General features: G+C 42.6%; 1 protein-coding gene across 2 annotated transcripts in view; it reads left to right on the top strand.

Moving 5' to 3' along the window:
* The window catches only part of ITGA4 (integrin subunit alpha 4), a 177,367-nt gene that overhangs the window by 26,019 nt on the left and 127,491 nt on the right, over window positions 1–23,857 (top strand). For both annotated transcript variants that reach the window (XM_040439486.1, XM_040439485.1), the window contains exons 3-7: window positions 6,647–6,753; window positions 8,487–8,613; window positions 11,395–11,462; window positions 12,984–13,113; window positions 19,886–19,971. In XM_040439486.1, the coding sequence (XP_040295420.1) occupies window positions 6,647–6,753; window positions 8,487–8,613; window positions 11,395–11,462; window positions 12,984–13,113; window positions 19,886–19,971 (518 nt within the window). The remainder of the gene's footprint in view (window positions 1–6,646; window positions 6,754–8,486; window positions 8,614–11,394; window positions 11,463–12,983; window positions 13,114–19,885; window positions 19,972–23,857) is intronic.

Raw genomic sequence — 23,857 nt, 5'->3', positions numbered from 1 at the left:
TCCTGAGCTAAAAGTAAGTGGTTTCTGAGAACCAGCATCATAATCATTACAGCACAGGCCTTGAAAAGAGTCAAATCTACCTGAGAAAAGTCATGGTTATTGATAATCTCATAATCTCCTGTCTATCTGCTGATGGTTGTCAGTTCTCTCCTAGAGAGAAAGGGAGAAAACTAGGTAGAAGACTGTCAGTCATCAGCAGGAGAACAGGAATTCATGAATAACCAGGACTCTTCTCAGGCGGCTGTGACTCTTTTCCAGGCCCAGTCTGCAATGATTGTGATGTTGGTTCTCGGCAACCACTTACTTTTAGCTTATAAATGACAGACCGTTGAAATCAACTTATGTCTCTACTTTATACTGCCGTTAGTACGGGCAGCATAAAGTTGATGACAGGTTCCCTTTAAACACCAGGAAAAATCCAAATTGTGGAGAGCAAACAATGTAGTGAAAACCCCAACATATAGATGCAATATATTAGCACTAATCAACTTGCTCTATTGCTGATCAGATTATCTACCCAAGCAACTAAGCCCCTAGTAAACTCTCTTAGGCCTCATGCACACGGCTGTTGGGCGGCCGTGTCTGTATTGTAGCCCGCAAACGGTGGGTTGGCAATCCATGGCCGCCGGCTGTGTGCACCACGCATCACGGATGCGGACCCATTCACTTGAATGGGTCCGCAATTCCGGAGATGAGGAACGGAGTCACGGAACGACACCGGAAGCACTACGGAGTGCTTCCGTGGTGTTTCTTTCTGTTGTTCTGCACCGCATATAAATATGACATGTCATATTTTTTTGCGGTGCAGACAGACCACGGACCCATTCAGGTTGAATGGGTCCGGCCCGCTGCACGGACATTGCCTGTGCATTGCAGTCCCCAATGCACGGAACGGCCACACAATGGCCGTGTGCATGAGCCCTTAGGGTTAGTAAATTCTTACTCATACAGCTCTCTAATACAGGGCTAGACCAATCCCAGGTTGCCAGTAGACCCCAAAATTGCTTTTGGCACCTACATTTTGGATTGTTTTCTACTTGTTTGTCTGAGAGTTTTGCTTATAAAAAGGATCTCACTGGGCGCAAAAATGGTCCAACTGCCTTCTAAATTCTCTAGTCATATCTGCACCCACGCCCTAATATAACCGAGTTGTGTAAAATGCACAAAAATTATCTTTAAAGAATAACTAAACATTGTACTGAGAGGATTACGGGGCACAGGCAGGAGCCCGCTCCGATCAGCTAGAACCTGGCAGAGCACATCGGTACAGGGCACAAGGTACGGATGTGCTGTGCCAGAATTAGTTTGGGGGGAGTGCAGGCAGGACAGGGATCTGTGCTCCCTCCTGTACAGCTTTCTCCACAGCAAATCTGTACAAGCCAGCGCTGCACGGGAAGGAGGATTTTAGAAAGCAGTATTATCCTGAACTTTGGGTATCTTTTTAAGTTGCAAAACAACATAATTCATTAATAAAGTATATTACAAAAATTATTTTGGGGCTATTTAGAAGAGTTTAAAAGCAACTTGTATAAAAGTTAAGTCATTCTTTAAGTTACTGAATTCTCTTTTGGAAAAAAAAAATCTTTTTCATATATCTGGGAAATGGAAAACGTTAAGAAGTACAGCAGAAGAAACGGCACCATGATGTTTTCAGTTTCTTAGTAGACTTTTTATCTTACATACTGTGAATTTTCTTCAGTTGGGTGTGCAATGAATAAGTACAAACTAAGGCCACTAACCAAACCGCAAGCCACTAATTCACCGCTCTTACAGTTGCCATGGTTACAAGACGTTATGTTGTTTTGTCATTTGCTTCTGAAAACATCTAAAAAATGAATCTTTGCATTAAATGTGCAAGATATCACTCTGTAATAGGAACCAGGACCATGTCATGATCAATCATGTAGCATGGTAGGATTTTCTGATCCAGCCTTAATGGAAAAATTCTCTTCTTGATATTTGTGTCACATCCTAACAGGGTCCTGGTCCTGACATTCACAATAAACATTTTATATGCAATGAATGCCACCATTTTACAACAGCTGGAGGGCTGCAGGTTGAGCATCCCTGCCTTAAAGGGTTTTTTCATCTTCAGGGGGCTCTCGGGCACACCCCCTTACTTACCTGCACCCCGCTCTTGGGTTCCAACCTCTTTGCTCCCCCTCCGCTGCTATGCTAGTTTTGAGAAGGACAGCACAGATATTTTATCACTGGTTACTAACCCCTCCCAACCTTTAAAGGGGTATTTGTTAGGATAGTTCATTAATATCTGATCAGCAGGGGTCTGACACCCTGCACTCCATTCATCAGTCAGAGCTGGAAATGCACTGCTCCGAACATCCTGTAGTGGACAGAACTGGTCTCTGCAGTACTGCCCCCATTGAAGTTAATGGGAGCTAAAGTGACCGGCTCTGTCCACTATACAATAGATGGAGTTGTACATTTCTGGCACTGATTTCCGGTGCTGGAGCTACACTGCAGATCCACAGGGGGGATGAGGGGCTGTGTGTCAGTACCACCCCAATAAGATATTGATAGCCAGTCCTGAGGGTAAGCCATTAATAGCAAAATCCTATAATACCCTTTATAAGAGTAGGTTCACATCACGTTTTTGCAATCTGTTTAATGCATTGCAAAAATGTGTATGTTAAACGAATGCCTCAGACTGATGCCATACAGTGGCATCCATTCACCATAGAGTTCAATTGTAAAAAAAAAAGAACACTTACATTTTTTTACCATTGTAAACAAAAAAGTATACCTTTTTATTACCGGACTGTGCAGGATACAAGAACGCGGTGTGCTGCGTTTTTGTGTCCTTTTTTTTCTAACGTATGCGTCAAACGAAGGCATAAAACGTGATGTGAACCCACCCTAATATGGTGTTCTCAGGTATTATGCCAATCTGTTTGAGCAGCAAAAATAAAATAAAAAATAAATGTAGGCATAAACCACATTTAATGGTCCGCAGAAATCCACAGTTCTGCAGGTATAAAAAAAGTAGGCAAAACCCCAACAAAATGGCGCAACAAAACTGTTTTGTGCAGCTTCACGTTCAATGTGTTTTTGCACACGCCAATGTGTCCTGTGTTGTACCCTGAATTGTTGTGGTTTCACAGTGATTTTTGCCCACATGGTTTCTACAGGATAAAAAAGTATGTTTTTTACACCGAGGGCTATGTATGAATATACCCTAAAAGGCCAATGATGCTGCCTGTTGAGCGATATAAGTGGCTTTGCTCCATAGGATATGATTTTTCCTCTTCTCTGCAACACATTTCCTCTTCATCTGAACACATTTAGGCCTCCTTCACACGACCGTATGGCACTTTCAGTATTTTGCGGTCCGCAAAAAACGTATCCGCAAAAAATACAGATGACATCCGAGTGCATTTCATTTTTTGCAGAATAGAACATCTGGCCCCTAATAGAACAGTCCTATCCTTGTTTGTTATGCGGACAATAATAGGACATGTTCTATCTTTGAACGGAACGGAAATACGGAAACGGAAGGCATACCGAATACCTTCCAGTTTTTTTTTGCGGACCCATTGAAATGAATGGTTCCGTATACGGAACGCAAAAAACGGAACTTAAGGCTCATGCACACAAATGTATTTTCTTTCCGTGTCCGTTCCTTTTTTTTTTTGCGGACCGTATACGGAACCATTCATGGGTCCACAAAAAAACGGAAGGTACTCAGTGTGCATTCCAGTTCCGTATATCCGTATGTCCTATTATTGTCTGCATTACGGACAAGGATAGGACTGTTCTATTAGGGGCCAGCTGTTCCGTTCCGCAAAATACAGAATGCACACGGACACGGACGTCATCTGTATTTTTTGCGGACCGCAAAATACATACAGTCGTGTGAATGAGGCCTTAAACGGGGAAAAAAAAGAACACATTCGTGTGCAGGGGGCCTTATAGAGTGAGTTAAACGTTGTGGGATCCTATAAATGAGGGTTCTTCTTAACTGGAGCCAAATATGATTGTGGTTGCTTTTATGTTGGCTAGTTTAGAATTGCAATGAAGCATGTGGCTTACATTACATTTCCAATAAATATAACTGCATGAGGTTGCAGCATTACAATCTGCTGGGGTTGATATTTTTCGCCTGTGTTGGATGTTTGTGGTTTATAATACAAAAGCAGAAACAAACCATGTGGGAGAATAATATCGTAACACATACTGGGATTTTCATATATGACCATAGCTCACATAGGCATTTACCTGCTTCCCAATCCCTACATACAACTACTGCCCAGCTAGAAAAACCTTATTGTCAGAAGTGATCCACAAAAGTCTGTGAAGTCCCCTACAAAGCTGTAGATGTATCCCTACTCTTCAGAAAAGACTATATTCCTACTCTTGCTGGACACAATAGATATAGGTGCATATAACGTCCATGGTACAGTGGGGACATATGTATGGCTCACATTACCACACCCATTACTTTTTATAAGAATTTCCAAAATGTCAATATGATTCAGAGTAGAAACTGAAGTAGTTCCAGATATATCATAGGTCAGGGAGTTGCAAGAACTGCCGAGTAAGTGTGCATGCTGGGAGTTGTAGTTTCACAGCCGCTGGAGTGCCGCAGGTTGCCGATCCCTGTCATAGGCTGTACACTAATTCTAAACAAGATAGACATTAAGGGCTCATGCACACAAATGTATTTTCTTTCAGAGTCTGTTTAGTTTTTTTTGCGAACCGTATCCGGAACCATTCATTTCAATGGGTCCGCAAAAAAAACAAAAAACTGAAGTTACTCCGTGTGCATTCCGTTTCCGTGTATCCACATGTCTGGTCCGCAAAAGAATACAATTTGTCCTATTATTGTCCGCATTACGGACAAGAATAGGACTGTTCTATTAGGGGCCAGCTGTTCCGTTCCGCAAAATATGGAATGCACAAGGATGCGTGTTTTGCGGACCACAAAATAAATACAGTTGTGTACATGAGCCTTAACATAGTAATGTTGATCCATATAATACACTTTGTAACTTTGTAAAATCCAAATGAAAGGGAATGTGTCATCAGAAAATGACCTATGGTTTAAATCAAGATTTTTATGTTTAACGATGGTGATACCATTTTAAATTTTCCATGTCAGGATCTGTATTTAAAAAAATGATAAAATCCTGTCGTTTTCATACTAGCCGCTAAGCTTAATAATAGGCGCCACTTCTTGATCTGTTCAGATCAATTTTAAGCAGTCATCTCATTATCATCGCAGGCGAGATTGCAATGACATATGTCACCTAAGTGTATAAATACCAGAAGATCCACCATTCACAAAAGCTGGTTGTCAGCTCCTTCCTTGTATGGGAATCTCTGCACAGATCACAGAGCATGCCTAGAAAACGCTCCCATAAGGCCTCATGCACACGGCCGTTGTTTGGGTCCGCATCCGAGCCGCTGTTTTGGTGGCTCGGATGCGGACCCATTTACTTCAATGGGACTGCAAAAGATGCAGACAGCACGCCATGTCCTGTCTGCATCCGTTGCTCAGTTCCGTGACCCCGCAAAAAAAATAGAACATGTCCTATTCTTGTCCGTTTTGCGGACAAGAATAGGCATTTCTACAATGGGCATTTCTACAATGGGTAGAATAAAAAAAAAAGTCTACAATTAAAAAATAAAAACAAAAATGAAAATTATAAAAAGACGTGCACCACTAACTGGTTTTAACTGGCAAAAAAATATATAGGTAGCACATACCCTTTAAAAAGTGTTCCCAAATATCTCCTTCTAGCTGATTTTGTGCCATGTCTAAAGATGGAGATAGTAGAAATGAAGCAAGAAGCTCCATCTTATTCAGCACAGAGGTGACTAGGAGCATAGTCACACCCTCCCCAAGTAGTCACTCTCAACCGCAAAGTTTTGACAGTTTGTGACAAGATACACTTGGGGTCATTTATCAAACTGGTGTAAGGTAAAACTGGCTTAGTTGCCCATAGCAACCAATTAGATTCCATCTTTCATTTTTGACAGCTCATTTGGAAAATGAAAGGTGCAATCTAATTGGTTGCTAGGGGCAAATTAACCAGTTCTACTTTACACCAGTTTGATAAATGACCCCAACTGGTCTAGAACTCACAACTTAAAGTGTTGTATACTGATGGCTTATCCTCAAAATTGGCCTATGCTCAGGATCGGTGGGGTCTTGGAGGGCACCCCCAGACCCCTACTAATCAGCTGTTTGAGGAGGAGTCGAGCACTGGATAGCAGCTTTGCTTGGAACCGCATCTCAGCCCCAATCACTTGCATGGGACTGCATTGCTCCTAGGCCACGTGACCGATGTCACTAGCCTAGCGTAAGCTGCAAGGAGGCCACAGCGTTCCAGTCTCTTCAAACAGCTGATTGGCGGAGGAGTAGGACCCCCCACTGATCTAATACTGATGACCTATCCTGGGGATAGTTCATCAGTATAAAACACTTGGAAAACTCCTTTAATACCGCAAAACATAAGAACACGTGCTCTAAGTTGGTTAAAATAATATACTTTATGATCTACAAATTCTCAATGTCCGTTAATATCTGATCGGCGGGGGTCTGACATTCGGCAACCCCTTCATCAGCTGAAGTAATGCACATGTTAGTCTAAGCCTTACGTTTTTTTCTCCTTTCTTTTGCTTTCAGGTGAACCAAATGGTCTAAAATGTGGACGGACATGTATAGCAGAACAAGATAACCAGTGGATGGGGGTCAGCCTCTCAAGACAGCCAACAAAAGATGGAAATCTATTGGTTGGTACAAATATTGCTTTTCATGATATCTATGCCATTTTTTTTATTTGTATGTAATTCTAAATTGGTCGGTGATTACGTGCTTGATGGGTGAACAGAGTACAAAGTACAGTGATCCCTCAAGATACAATGGCCTCAGGATACACTATTTTCAACATACCATGGTCTTTTCTGACCCATCGTAAGTTGAAACTAGACTCAACATACAATGCCTCAGATTCATATCCAACCAATCAAGGTCACTTCTGTGGTAAAATAGCTGTAGTTGTTAGTTAGCAGCTATTCCTGACTGTTATAATGTCTTAGTTATCTGCTTATTTTTCTAAAATCTTAATTTTCTCTTATCTTGAATGACATTTTGGGGCTTTGGAACTAATTACGAAACTTACAATGGTTTCTACATACAATGGTCGCCCTGGAACTAATTAAGGGTACTTTCACACTTTCGTTCGGTGCGGATCCGTCTGGTATCTGCACAGACGTATCCGCACCTATAATGCAAACGCTTGCATCCGTTCAGAACGGATCCGTCTGCATAACTGTTTTTTCAGATGTGAGTTTTCACATTGTGAAAACTCAGATCCGACAGTATATTCTAACACAGAGGCCTTCCCATGGTGATGGGGAATGCTTCAAGTTAGAATATACTAAAAGAACTGTGTACATAACTGCCCCCTGCTGCCTGGCAGCACCTGATCTCTTACAGGGGGCTGTGATCCGCACAATTAACCCATCAGGTGCCGCACCTGAGGGGTTAATTGTGCGTATCATAGCCCCCTGTAAGAGATCAGGTGCTGCCAGGCAGCAGGGGCCAGACCCCCCTCCCTCCCCAGTTTTTAATTCATTGGTGGCCAGTGCGGCCCCCCTCCCTCCCTAGTATTATATTCATTGGTGGCCAGTGCGGCCCCCCCTCCCTCCCCAGTATTATATTCATTGGTGGCCAGTGCGGCCCCCCTCCCTCCCTCCCCAGTATTATAATCATTGGTGGCCAGTGCGGCCCCCCTCCCTCCCTCCCCAGTATTATATTCATTGGTGGCCAGTGCGGCCCCCCCTCCCTCCCTCCCCAGTATTATATTCATTGGTGGCCAGTGCGGCCTCCCCTCTCCCCCCCCTAATTAAAATCACCCCCCCCCCCAATCATTGGTGGCAGCGGAGAGTTCCGATTGGAGTCCCAGTTTATTCGCTGGGGCTCCGATTGGTTACCATGGCAGCCAAGACGCTACTGCAGTCCTGGCTGCCATGGTTACTTGGCAATTTTAGAAGCATTATACTTACCTGCGATGTCTGTGACCAGCCGGGCGCTCCTCCTACTGGTAAGTGAAAGGTCTGTGCTATAAGCAATGCACCGCACAGACCTTTCACTTACCACTTATATTGTATCTTGAGGGACCACTGTATATGAACATACTGGTACATACCATGTAAGTAACTGCATTTGTTTGAGGGGTCCTATGAGTATATTTGTCAATGCAGTTTTCCTCAAATGAGCCCCCTATGTGTTAATACTTTGGAATTTACCTCTGGCATTAACTTGAACTGAGACTGCGCATTTTTAGACAATAGGGAAGTTCTCAAGAACTTCTCCTGGAGATCTGCTCCCAGGGAGATCACTAGTACAAGAGCAGGGTTACAATATATGGACATATCTTTTGCTGCTGAAAGAAAGAAACAGGAAGCTTTACTTCCTGACTTGAAAATCCCTTTTCAGTACCTTAAATGTATTTTTCTTACAGGTTTGTGGCCATAGATGGAAGAATGTTCATTTTATGAATGAACACAAGCTGCCCCTTGGAGTATGCTACTCAATACCTGCAAATTTGCGCACAGACCTAAGCAGAAAAATATGTCCATGCTATAGAGGTAAATGCTATGGATGCCTTTAATTATGCTGATGAGGTGACACATTTGTAGGGTAAAAAAGTGCCCCAAGTTGAAGACCCCTTTACATCTCCAGGGCCACACAGACAGTTCTACAGTATGTGCATAGTTTTGGTTCCTACATATAGTATAACCTACCAATGTACATATTTTAATTATATCCCTCATTGCAATTTATCCTGTTTATCAACACATTGTACTTGAGAGGGTATGAGAAGATCAACATTACTGCTTGGTAGATAAAAATGCTAAAGTATAATACGATACAAAACTTACAATATAGTCCCAACCTGCTATGACCACCATTAGTGCTGAACTTGGATTTCTTTGGACCATTTTCCATCTATACTGGACTGGTCAACTTTTAATTGTATTATAGACTGTGCCCTTTGTACATGGAGGACATATTATCAGTAAGGGCAAATAGGCTACTTGAGAATCAATTAAAAAAATGGACCCTAGGGGCAAATGATTGACTCAAAGTAGATCCAAAGTAGAGTTGTCTCCTAATGGAGCTCATTATTGTGTCAGATCCTGGGCCCCTCAACAATATGGGAGTTCAGAAAACACAAATGTAGATACAAATGAAAAATCTTATCGATACGCTCCCAATGTCCAAGATGAGACAACCACTTTAACTGTGTGGCTCATTGGTGAGTAAAGTTGCCCGTACAGAATGCTGCCCGGCAGCATGATCCAGACGTGGCTCACTATTAATTCCCAGGCCGCATCTGTACTTGCTGGTCGGCACTTGTACATGTTATTTGTTGTGACCCAGCAATTAGAGGTAAGTCACATGCGGACACCACTGCTGGGTCACATCATGTATGGGCAGCCTCAAATTGTATCCTCAGCTATTTGACCTCATTGCAACAGCTGCCGTGTCCACTATCCTAGTAGTTATGACTAGGGGCTCATTCAGACAGGAAATCTGCCAGAGTTCAGTCTAGGTGCTGTCCACGTGTACAGCAGACCACATCTGGACTGAACACTGACACATTATAGTCAATCGGCCAAATGTGATTTTCAAAACGGACCATCGGTCCATGCAGAGAAAATTGCAGCATGCACAATTCAGGTCCAAGACTCCATCTGCTAGCTGTTAAAATATGTACACATATGCGTTTCAGATCACTCGTCTGAAAGAGCCCTTGGTATGATGCACATTAAGGTGAAATCTCGTCTTTATACAGAATCCTGATTGAACAGTAAGATTGGTCATACACCAGTCATACATGTGAAATACCAGTTCAGTGGGGCTTTAGCTAAGAATACATGTTATTTCAATAGAGGAGATAAGTGGCTGCCAAATGCTTCCGTCTAGACAATACAACCGCCAGCATCCGTTATGAACAGATCTGGTTGTATTATCTCTAAAATAACAATGACGGATCCGGCATTAAAACCATTGTAAGTCAATGGGGGACGGATCCAGGTTTTTTTGTGTCCGAGAAAATGGATCCGGCACCATTGACTTACATTGTGTTTCATGACGAATCCGTCTTGCTCCACATCCCCAGTAATCCAAATCAACAGCTCACCTTCCTCAGCCATATCACAAATGACAATAAATTTCATTTTATCACGTGATGCATGTGATGTGATTGGATACCTATAAAATGAAATGTATTGTCATTTGTGATATGACTGAGGAAGGCAATATGTGCCGAAACGCGTCCCGTTAGAGGACTATTGCTCCACATCCCATGACACACAAAAAAACGCTGCTTGCAGTGGTTTTCTGTCCATCTTGGGAACGCAACCAAATGGAACGGAATGCATTCTGGTGCACTCCATTCCGTTCAGTTTTGTCCCCATTGATAATGAATGGGGACAAAACGGAACCGTTTTCCTCCGGTATTGAGATCCTATGTCAGGTCTCAATACCGAAAAGGAAAAACACAGATGTGAAAGTAGCCTTATTCATATGTCATAGCTCTCTTTTTCAAATGTACTACATACAGGCATATATGGCAGAAAACATTATGGTGATTTTATGAAAATCCAAGTCGAACAAATCAAACATCTTTTTATTAAAACTTGATAAAAAAAAATAATAATAATAAAATCTGGATTTCTGGTGGACAACCACCAACGTTGTATTTTTAAGGCCTATTTCACACGTCTGTGTCCGTGATCCGTCACATCCGTGACAAGATAGTCAATGGTTCATTTGTGACAACGTCGGTGGAGAATCCGCGTTTGGTCCATGTGTCCGTTTTTTGCTCTCCATGTGTCATTCATATTCCATGTACTCTGCTCAAATGAAAATGAATTTCCAGACCATCTCCTAACACGGACGCCAATGGATGTGTTTGGTCCACATCATGGAACAAAGCAGTGAATTTCTCCCTTGTTTTTCCACCGAGTCAATGGAGAACCACTGATATGTTAACAAACACATTAAAATCAATGGGTACATGTACCTTCCGTAGAGAACTCGGACAGCACATGTCCATGATTCATTGATGTGGGAAAGACTGATTGTGAGCCAAAACTAGGAGTGGTGACTACACAGAGATGAGGGATAATGGCAAGATTTGCACCTGTTCTGTGTTTTGCCTCGCAATCACTGACGGAAATCACTGACCAAACACTGACTGCGTGAAAGCGGCCTTACATGTGTTTTCACCTTTCTCTAAATTATGTTCTCCATGCCACCCTCCCTCAGGGTGGGCTTGATGTGTATATTCCTTTACATATCTATGTAACTGATGCAGAAACACATACAGTACGTCAGAAATATTTTTCCTTGTTTTGTAGATCATGTTAAGAAGTTTGGTGAACAACATGGCTCATGTCAAGCTGGGATCTCTACCTTTTACTTGGATGTAAGCCGGATCTACATAGGTTTTTAAATGATCTCCTTTTGTTTCATTCTTTCTGGCTTTTTACATTTATGCCAGACAGTGGCCGGATCCCAATGTAGTCAATGGATATACCACTAATGTCAGATATGTGCAGGTCCCACTTCTGGGACCCGCTCCTATCTCCAGAACGTGCCCCCAAAGCGAAGGAGAGCACACTGTGCATGCGCATCATGCTGTCCATTCACTTCTATGGGAGCTCTGAAAACAGCCGATCAAGCACACTGGAAGTCCCATAGTAGTCAATGGAGACTACTCTGTGCATGCCTAGCCACCTCTCCATCTAAAGCTATAAGAATGGCAGAAATATTTGAGCCAGCACTCTTCTATCTTCAGAACTCCCATAGCAGTAAAGAAAGGTGGAACCCACACCTATCTGACACTGGTGGCATATCCTATCTCATCCACATCATAATCTCATCCACTTTGCTATTACTGTAAACACTGTGGACTTTCCGCACTCAGTTCTGCTGCGGAAAGTCCACAGCATTTAAGTTACGTGTGGTGTACCCTTATTGGTTCCATAGATTTCTCAAAGCTGGACAACCCCTTATTCCTTATTCACACAGTAAGTGTTCGGTCAGTGACTCCCATCAGTAATTGTGAGCCCAAACCAGGTGTGAGTACATACACAGAACAGGTGCAGATCTTTACCTTATACCTTGTCTCTGTGAAGCCTCCAATCCTGGTTTTGGCTCACAATCACAGATGAAAATCACAGACCAAAACACTGACGTGTGAATAAGGCGTTATACAGATATTTTGTAAATGTATGCATATCTCTACAGCTACTGACAGAAAATGCAGATAGCAGCACCATACATCTCACAAGGTAAAAATGGGGTGCACAGCCAAGAGAACCTGACTCAGGAACCCATGCGAATAATTCCAAGAAGAAGGCAGCACTCCCACAATCTTCAGTGAAAAGGCAAAAGTCCAAGTCTTTGTTAATAAAGAGACTTTTGCCCTTTCGCTAACCATTGCGAGAGTACTGCCTTATTCTTGGAATTAAAGGGGTTCTGCATCTTTTGCTGGGGGAGGGGATAGCAACCCACTCTTTTTGGCAGACCAGCAAAGGGAAGCATGCTTCCCTGCCTGGCTCCCCGCTCCTTTTCTTCCTGGCCTGGGCTTTTCCACTCCGTTCCCAGGATGTAAATTTCCGTTTTGATGCCACTACAGCCAATCACTGGCCGCAGTAGTGACTTACCCCAATTGTGTCACGTTACCATTTGACATGACACAAGGGGAGGAACTGGCTGCAGCGGAATCAAAACAGAAGTTTACATCCTGGTAGCTGAGCAGAGAAGCCAAGAAGGGGAAGAGAAGGAGCCAGTGCTGGAAAGCGGGTAAATATGGTTATCTTCACAGGTCTACCAAAGAGAGAGGGGGAGGGTTGTCAAAAAAAAACAAAGGTGCACAACCCCTATAATTCTACAGTTACCGAGATTTGTCATAATAAATCATGTTTCTATTGCTTCTTTGCAGGATTTAATCATCATGGGGGCACCAGGGTCATTCTACTGGACTGGAGCAATCTTTGTCTATAACACAACAGTTAACAAGATCTACACATATAACAATATTAATAATACTGTGAAATACGGGAGCTACTTAGGTAAAAATATATTGCATAGTATTTGTAAATTATACATTGGCAATCAAAATGTTTTTTGTTAAAGGGATTTTCTCTGGAGATATATATATATATATATATATATATATACATATGGCCTATCCTCAGGATAGGTCATCAATATCAGACTGGTGGGGTTCCAAACCTGGCACCCTCACTGATCGGCTGTTTGTAGCAGAAAGTATACAGTGGATGTAGCCAGAAGCAGAAGGCTCTCTTTGTAGTTTCCAACACCAGTGTACTGCATCTCAGCTCCTACACTGGCATGACCACTGCACAGTGGATGGTGCATTCAGCTTCCGGCTCAGTCTACAGTATAGTTTTCGGTGGCGATGGCTGCCACAAACAGCTGATCGATGGGGATGTTGGGTGTTGGACCTCTCCAATCTGATCCTAAAGATAGGTCATCAATATCTCAGTCCGGGAAAACCTCTTACATAGTCCGACTCCAGATACAGTTTATCAGAGTACAAAATGGTTAAATATTTAGTTATTGTAAGATTATGGTAAGGGTTACGGATGTTCTTAGGAAGAATCAGCTTCATGATTTGAGAGTCATCAAAAGGGTAAAAGGAAGAAAAACTTGGAATTTTGCATTGTTTAGAAACAGGAAATTTTCTTGTATGGCCCACAGTACATCAACCTACTATACAGGTCACTTCCCCCGAGATGGTCACATCACATGTTAAAGCCCAAACCGCAATCATTTCAGGAGGGAAGTTACTTTTTGGTATTTGAAACATAAAGTTCAAGAATGTTTCACTGCAAGATGTTCTTGTGGAGCGGACATACAATGACCCAGTAACAGTTCACATTGTTATACAGATAATTAAGGTACATATTAATAGTGAACTAAAATAACTTATCCAAACAGATTTTTATATTCTGTATTATGATAATTGGAGACTTTGGTTTCAAATAAAGGATGAAAACGGCATTGACGGTTTAAACAGAAATTTCGAATCTTGTTGATAGCTCTGTTATAGGTTCTGTTATATATATATATATATATATATATATATATATGAATTATTGCATATGATCTTTTTTTGACAAATCACTTTCTTGATTAGCTATAAAAATACTTAATTCCTATTTTGTAGATTAGATAGGTCAATTTCTTGCTGGGGTTTAACAGTGATTATTTTTTAGGGCTCATGCACAATGCAACGCTTCTCTTCTATTAGATTTAATGCCCTTTCAAGTAGCCAAAGAGCAATTTCAATCAGACAGTGCCCTCCATTACGTACCCATTATTAGCCCTTGTGGAAATATTTTCCAGGCCAAATTTACTTACCGTATGTATCACATGGAACACAGAGGATGGGTTAATCATGTACTTGACAATCTACTTGATTAGTTCACATACAGAGTAAACATAAGACCCCTTACTCAGGGAGACTAGCTCTTTTGTGCATTGAATTATTTTACAGCTTGAGAGATCTACATCCCTGAAAGTAGCTATTGAACATGGAGGCATCTCGGGATTTTGCAATCACTAAACACAAAATCTGCCAGTTTTGTCTTTCTTTGATGACACAGTCAAATCTGAAAAGATCAACACTATCTTGTATTTTTGTTCTGTTTACTTTTAATGCAGTCGGACTCGTCAGGAAGAGCACCTCGCCCAAAATGGCTTTGAATGTATTTTATGTATTTTAGAAGACAAAGGAAGTGGTTTTTACATATATATGTTGCATTTGTCAGCTGTTTCTATTGCATTCAGTGTGGGTCTTTTTTTCTGGAACCATATATACAATCTCCCATGTTCACTTTGGGAATACAAGTCAAACATTTTTACCTATAAAAGTATCCTATTTGAGCAAAAGTGAAGCTTTTAAAATATTTATTTTCAGGAAAAAAAAACTTATGTAGCACATCTGCAGAGGCTTCGCCCAGACAATCTTGCACTGTTAGGTCCCTTTCACAGGAGCGAGTTTTCCGCACGGGTGCAATGCGTGACGTGAACACATAGCACCCGCACCGAATCCTGCACCATTCATTTCAATGGGTCTGTGTACATGAGCGTTGTTTTTCACACATTAGTTCTGCGTTGCGTGAAAACCGCAGCATGTTCTATATTCTGCGTTTTTCATGCAGCCCTGGCCCCATAGAAATGAATGGGGCTTCAGTGAAAAAACGCATTGCATCCACAAGCAAGTGTGGATGCAATGCGTTTTTCACTGATGGTTGCTAAGAGATGTTTTTTGTAAAGTTTCAGTTTTTTATCACGCGTGTGAAAAAACGGATCAAAGCGCATTGCACCCGGGCGGAAAAAACTGAACAACTGAACGCAATCGCAGACAAAACTAATGGTGCGAGTTTCACTGAACGCACCCTGAATGCATCCGGAACTAATCCGTCACGCTCGCGTGAAAGAGGCCTAAGAGTACTGTTACGCAGTGGGTGTGGAACCACTGTGTCAACTGAACAGGATTTGACTTTAGGCTACTTAAAAGGGGTTATCTCATCTGAGACATTGGGGGCATATCGCTAGGGTATGCCCCCATTGTCTGATAGGTGCAGGTCTCGCACCTACAGTGCCTTGCAAAAGTATTCACCCCCTTGACTTTTTTCGTATTTTGTTACATTACAGCCTTAAGTTCAATGTTTTGTTAATCTGAATTGTATGTGACGGATCAGAACACAATAGTCTAAGTTGGTGAAGTGAAATGAGAATAAAATATAAATAAAACTATTGTTTAGAAATAGAAAACAGAAAATTGGCATGTGCATATGTATTCACCCCCTTTGTTAGGAAGCCCATAAAAAGCTCTGGTGCAACCAATTACCTTCAGAAGTCACATAATTAGTGAAATGATGTCCACCTGTGTGCAATCTAAGTGTCACATGATCTGTCATTACATATACACACCTTTCATGAAAGGCCCCAGAGGCTGCAACACCTAAGCAAGAGGCATCACTAACAAAACACTGCCATGAAGACTAAGGAACTCTCCAAACTAGTAAGGGACAATGTTGTTGAGAAGTACAAGTCAGGGTTAGGTTATACATTTTTTTCCAAATCTTTGATGATCCCCAAGAGCACCATCAAATCTATCATAACCAAATGGAAACAACATGGCACAGCAGCAAACCTGCCAAGAGACGGCCGCCTACCAAAACTCACGGACCAGGCAAGGAGGGCATTAATCAGAGAGGCAGCACAGAGACCCAAGGTAACCCTGGAGGAGCTTCAGAGTTCCACAGCAGAGACTGGAGTATCTGTACATAGGACGACAATAAGTTTACTTTCACACTCGCGTTTTGGCTTTCCGTTTGTGAGATCCGTTCAGGGCTCTCACAAGTGGTCCAAAATGGATCAGTTTGCATTCTAATGCATTCTGAATGGAAAAGGATCTGCTCAGAATGCATCAGTTTGCATCAGTTCAGTCTCCATTCCTCTTTGGAGACGGACACCAAAACGCTGCGTGAAACTGAGCCAAACGGTTTTCTATGACACAATCTGGCACAATAGAAAACGGATCCGTCCTCCATTGACTTTCAATGGTGTTCAAGACGGATCCATCTTGGCTATGTTAAAGATAAAACAAACGGATCCATTCTGAATGGATACAGACGCTTGTATTATCTGAACGGATCCATCCATGATGGATCTGCACAAAACGCGAGTGTGAAAGTAGCCTCAGCCGTACACTCCATAGAGCTGGGCTTTATGGCAGAGTGGCCAGAAGAAAGCCATTACTTTCAGCTAAAAACAAAAAGGCACGTTGTGAGTTTGCGAAAAGGCATGTGGGAGACTCCCAAAATGTATGGAGGAAGGTGCTCTGGTCTGATGAGACTAAAATTTGAACTTTTAGGCCATCAAAGAAAATTCTATGTCTGCCGCAAACCCAACACATCACATTGCCCAAAGAACACCATCCCCACAGTGAGACAAGGTGGTGGCAGCATCATGCTGGGGGGATGGGACTGGGAAACTGGTCAGAGTTGAGGGAAAGATGGATGGTGCTAAATACAGGGATATTCTTGAGCAAAACCTGTGCCACTCTGTGCGTGATTTGAGGCTAGGACGGAGGTTCTGTCACGGCCTTTGCTGTGTGCGCCGTGACACTGGTGCCATGCTTGCAGCTGCCGGTGGCAATGTGTTGCTGTTATGGCATGTGGTGGAAGTGTCTCGGCTTTGGCTGTGTGCGCCGTGACATGGTTGCCACGCATGCTGTTGCCGGGGGCAACGTTGTGGCTGGTGTCTGCACTTCCCCTTTAAGTTGTAGCCTTCCCCGGTCTGGTGCAGTAAGGGTTAACTACCTTGTTGGGTGTGGTCACTAGGTGCTTCCTATACCTGTGGCTTAGGCCGAGTTCACACGAATGTGTGTGACCCGTGCCCGTGCTGCACGATCGCCGGCCGTAGGTCAGCCGCATCGGATCGCGGACCCATTCACTTTAATGGGTCCGCGATCCGTCCTTTCCGCAAAAAGATAGGACATGTTCTATCTTTTTGCGGAACGGAAGTACGGGACACAACCCCACGGAAGCACTCCGTAGTTCTTCCGAGGGGTCCCGTTCCGTGCGGCAGTTCCGCAATTCCAGATTTGCGGACCCATTGAAGTGAATGGGTCCGCATCCGTGATGCGGAATGCACACGGAACTGTGGCCGTGTATTGCGCCCCGTAATACGGCCACGGATCACACACGTTCGTGTGAACTAGGCCTTAAGGTCAGGAGTCAGTTGTACTCCAGCCTTGGTGTGTGCTGGAGTTATGCTCCTTGTCGGGTTGTTCCATCTTCCAGTGTGAGGGCCACCTAGTGGGACATCGATGTCTCCAGCGATGTCTTCCCATTCTATCCTCCATGTTCCCCTACCTTACCTGTGTGGATGTTTAGTGTGGGTTTATGTTCAGGGTTTGGTGTCTCGTCTTGTTGTTACATGTCTGGTAAGTTGGCGTTTTATGTCCAGCATGTATGCAAGTCGTACCCTGTTAGTTGTGCCTCCAGAAGGGGGCTCCATGGTTTCCCGGAGGGGTAAACCAGAAGCCAAGTCTGGGTGCTGTTGCTGGAATGCTGGTTCCTGTGTGTCAGTACATACTGGATCCGCTTGGTGTTTGGATTGCAGTACGTTTGTATGGGTTCCAGTTTACCTTGGTGTGGTGTTTATCTGTCATTCCACTTGGCTTCCTTTCCCTGCTGCTAGGCCATTTGAGACTCCTGTTCATCCGTGTCTGGGAAGAACAGGTCGTCTCTCCCCTGCTCCTATGTGAGGGATTATCAGGGCGACTCAGGGCCAAAGGTATCCTGGGTATGAGCCATCCTACCATCCAGGTCCGCTCATACGGTGAGGAGTTAGGGTGAGGACTAGGGACACTGTAGGAGGTGACCTGCTCCCTGATCCTGGCATCCTGGCCTAGCTGCTTTCCTATTATACCTTACATTATACGGTGGGGGGTTTCCCCCACTCCCCATCGTGACAGGTTCACCTTCCAGCAGGACAATGACCCCAAACACACTGCTAAAGCAACACTTGAGTGGTTTAAGGGGAAACATGGAAATGTGTTGGAATGGCCTAGTCAAAGCCCAGCTCTCCATCCAATAGAAAATCTGGGGTCAGACTTAAAGATTGCTGTTCACAAGTGCATGCCATCCAACTTGAAGGAGCTGGAGCAGTTTGCAAGGAGGAATGGGCAAAAATCCCAGTGGTAAGATGTGGCAACTGCTCATAGAGACTTATTCAAAGCGACTTGGAGCTGTGATTGCTGCAAAAGGTGGGTCTACAAAGTATTGACTTTAGGGGGACGAATAGTTATGCACATTGACTTTTTCTGTTATTTTGTCCTATTTGTTGTTTGCTTCACAATAAAAAAAAATAAAAAACATCTTCAAAGTTGTGGGCATGTTCTGTAAATTACATGATGAAAATCCTCAAACAATCCATGTTAATTCCAGGTTGTGAGGCACCAAAATACGAAAAAAGTCAAGGTGGGTGAATACTTTTGCAAGGCACTGTATATTGTGAACGGAGTGAGCCAAAGTGGTGGCTGGAGGACTCCGGTCCGGGCACCACCAAGCGTTCTCCTCATAGTAGTGAATGGGAGCGCAACATGCATGACCGGCCACCATTCCCATTTACTTCTATGGGCCCGATGGAAATAGCCGAGCCAGCACTTGGCTATTTTCAATGGTCCCAACCTTTATGAGAAGATGACAACAGACCTTTGAGCATTTAACCCTTCCTTATTTGTTGCTAGGTCTGTGGAAGAAGTCCTATTTAGGTTTATACCTTTCAACAGTCTTGGAATAGAGCCAACTTGAAATATTCCCCACCCTTCATGGACCAATGATAGCCTTAGTGGCTTTCTCTATGCCATATATATCATCCTGAAAGTTACATGATCACGTGCCATCATGGCACTTAAAACTCATTTGTACATATGGAACATATCAAGGGGTAGGCATGAAAGACTTGAAACAAAAAAAATAATGAAGTTTCACCTTCTAAAAAATGTTTCCTTAAACTTTAATGGTTTTCAATGGGCTTAATCATCAGAACACAACGAGGGAGATTTAGTAAGGCTTCTATGCCACAAAAGTAGTTACAAAGTCGCAGGGAAAAAGTCACAAATATGACCTTATGGTGTAAAATAACTTTACTAAATGGTCCTAGATTGTCTATTCACTAACAATATACCTCCTCTGGTTACTGCATCAGACCTTGCCATTTGCTTAGAGAAATTGGATGAAAGTCTCCTAACAATCTTTTTACATTGTCTAAACTAAAAATGATACATTTGATTTTCAGGTTACTCTGTGGGAGGAGGCAATTTTCAGTCCTCAACCAGCAATGACATTATAGGAGGAGCCCCACAACAAGAGCAGATTGGTAGGGTAAGGAAATGTCTCAATTCACTAGTATTTCTTGTTTTACTCTTGTTTATCTAGTAACCATTCACTAGATAGACAATATATTTCCGAGCTTTGGGTCTTGTAAAGTAGAAGCAACCATGGAGCAACCTCTGTCTCTATTTGCCCGACCATCATCCCACATGGTATCTCCACCATTTTCATTTACTTACTTTCCATATAAATTAGGACCATTTACACATATGTTAAAGGAACACGCTGGACTAATACATTTGGGGTGGTGCATAACACTTAAAGGGGTTGTCTAACTTCTGCAAATGGCATTTATCATGTAGACAAAGTTACTACAAGGCACTTACTTATGTATTGTGATTGTCCATATTGCCTCATATTGCTTGATTCATTTTTCCATCACATTATACACTGCTTGTATCTAGGAGTTACGACCACCCTGCAATCCAGCAGTGGTGGTCATGCTTGCACACTATAGGAAAAAGCGCCAGCCCCCTCCCAATGGGCAGAAGTGTGAGAGCACGCATAGGCACGCATGCACATCAGCTCCCATCCCAGACACCTCATATCTGCACTGCAACGGAGGTCATAACCCCTGGAAACGAGCAGTGTATAATGTAATGGAAAAATGCATCAAGCTAGCAAAGGAGGCAATATGGAGAATCGCAATACATTAGTAAGTGCCTTGTGTTAATTTTCTCTACATGATGGATGCAATTTGCTGAAGGGAGACAACCCCTTTAGGGGAGAATCCTTGTGTCACGCTCTGGCCCATCAGGTATTGAAATAGGCATACCACAAAGGGTCAGATTTACTAACAATAATTCTTAGACAGTGTAAACTACGGGTGTAATGTCTCAAGATGTGACTTTTTGCAACGTTTCTTGGAGTGTCTGCTTCTGCAATTTTTTGCAACACATTTTAAAAATGAAGCCTGCAAATTGTTATATTTGTTGCACGAAATATGCGCGCAACTTTCTTTTGACTTTTTGCAAAAAGTTGCAATGATAAATCTGGCTAAAAATGTATTTCCACCGATTAATTATATGGTCGAGCATAAACTGTAGAGCCCGGCACAAACCACACTAAAATGGCAAGACCACTTAGTAAATTTGTTGCAAAAGCTGATTCCACTGACAAAACAGGCAAAAACACTCCACTTTTCTGGCAGAGTGCATATGATACATCATGCCGTTAGACAAGACTAGTCTAAAAATGATGCTGGATGGTAAATCTGCTGCACCTTTATACTGTCTAGTCTACATTTATGCCACTTATTAGTTGGCTTTCATCAGCATTTCTTGCAAAAAGTTTGGTACATTTTTTGGCGCATATTGTCACAATGTAAGACACTCATCCTTTACATCAGACCAGGTAGGCCACATCCCCTTCTCCGACAAGTCAACAGGATGGATGCCAGATTTGGTGCAAATTAAAATTAAGCCAGAATTCTGGGACATTTCGATCAGTATCTTTCCCACTGTATCGGTGTTGGCCAGAGTGTTCCTTTATGTACTATAAACAAATTTTTTTGAGTTTAGAGCATTTTTTGTCAATATAATGTGATTAGTGTTTTCTAGTTATAAATGTTCTTTCCTTTAAAGGGTTTCTGTCACCCCGCAAAACTCATTTTTTTTTTTTTGGATAGTTAGATTCTTCATAGTGCGATATAGGAGAATATAATGCTCTTACTTACTTTCATGCGGCCAATTCTTTATAAAACGAACTTTTATAATATGTAAATGAGGGCTCTACCAGCAAGTAGGGCGTCTACTTGCTGGTAGCTGCTGCAGAAATCCGCCCCCTCGCCGTGTTGATTGACAGGGCCAGCCGTGATCTCCTCCTCCGGCTGGCCCTGTCAGTAATTCAAAAATCGCGCGCCTCGCGTCATTCGGCGCAGGCGCTCTGAGATGAGGAGGCTCGTATCCTCAGCACTCCCTCAGTGCGCCTGCGCCGATGACATCACCGAAAGAGAAGACGTCATCGGCGCAGGCGCACTGAGGAAGTGCTGAGGAGACGAGCCTCCTCATCTCAGAGCGCCTGCGCCGAATGACGCGAGGCGCGCGATTTTTGAATTACTGACAGGGCCAGCCGGAGGAGGAGATCACGGCTGGCCCTGTCAATCAACACGGCGAGGGGGCGGATTTCTGCAGCAGCTACCAGCAAGTAGACGCCCTACTTGCTGGTAGAGCCCTCATTTACATATTATAAAAGTTCGTTTTATAAAGAATCGGCCGCATGAAAGTAAGTAAGAGCATTATATTCTCCTATATCGCACTATGAGCAATCTAACTATCCAAAAAAAAAAATATGAGTTTTGCGGGGTGACAGAAACCCTTTAACTTTGGGAATTGGAAATTCTCTGCCTCTGTAATACAGTCTCGCTCTATATGAAGCATCCAGGAACTATTGCACTAGTTGGGTACGGTTGTGGCTGAAAGAGAAATGCTACCCACAATGTAAGGCCATTAGGTCAAACCACTAACCCTGTACTTTCAGAAGATTACATACCCAGATCAAGGTGAAACAGTCATATCTGGTAATTTGTATGCATTTGAGCCAAAAAATACAATATGTATTGTACATTTCTGAACATATTTTAATTATGTGCCTTATAATGTGTAAAAAAAATAATATATATATATATATATAGCATGCACAAGGGATCACAGAACTCCAGGCATGTGAAAAAAGTAGTAGGTTAATTCCTCTGTATCCATAAAAAATCAACACCTTGAAGCACTTGAAAAGATCCAGGTGGGAGGTCAAACATAAATATAAATTTATATATATACATACACGAGATATATATATATATATATATATATATATATATAAATACATAAATATATATATATATATGTGTGTATATATATATATATATATATATATATATATATATATATATATATAGCACACAGTTAACATGAACCCACCGGACTCACATTCATTATACATACATTATGGATACAATGCACATGCTACATGCTCATCTGTATCTCTACGATTAATTCACACAAGTGTGATTCATTCATTTTGTATTTAGAAGTTCTTTATGTTAGCTGATAAGGATATTCCAATTGCCATTTACAGTGCCATAAAAATGTTTTCATACCCCTTGAAATTGTCAGCATTTTTTCGCATTACACCCACAAACTTAAATGTATTTTATTGAGATTTTATGTGATAGACCAACACAATGTAGCAAGTATGTGTAGAAAAAAATGATACATGGTTTTCAACATTTAAAAAAAAAAGAAAAATCTGGAAAGTGTGGCGTGCATTTGCATTCAGCACCGCTGAATCAATACTTTGTAGGACCACCTTTCGCTGCTATTACAGCTGCAAGTCCTTTGAGGCATGTCTCTACCAGATTGTTACATCCAGAGGCTGAAACTTTTTCCCATTCTTGCTTGCAAAATAGTTCAAGTTCAGTCAGATTGAATGGAGACATTTTAACACATGAATATGCTTTGATCTAAACCAGGGGTGGCCAACCTGTGGCTCTTGAGCCGCATGCGGCTCTTTGCTTCTTCAAGTGCGGCTCTAGTTGTGGAGCCGGGAAGCAGTCAGGCCGGCTCAGTCTCCACCCCATGCTCAGATCTCTTTTCCTGATCGGGAACTATCGCTACTTTGCAGCTCCAGCTCACTCTCCACTACGTCCTGATGCACACAGTGTGAGAACGTAGTATGTGGAGACACGTACTATGACCTGATGTTGTGCTCATCAGGTGACAGTGGAGAGCATGTCAGACCTGCAGAGTACCAGGTGACCGATCAGGAGAGGGAAGAGATTTTTTGAAATGATAGAACTGAGCATGGGAGTCTGATCTAAGCATGGGAGGTTCTGATCTGAGCATGGGGGGTCCTGATCTGGGCAATGTGGGTCTGATCAGAG

This window comes from Bufo bufo, chromosome 7 (genome assembly GCF_905171765.1).
Source record: "Bufo bufo chromosome 7, aBufBuf1.1, whole genome shotgun sequence".
Taxonomy (NCBI): Eukaryota; Metazoa; Chordata; class Amphibia; order Anura; family Bufonidae; genus Bufo; species Bufo bufo.
Note: the sequence above shows the minus strand (reverse complement) of the source record. Positions and strands in the feature narration are given on the sequence as shown.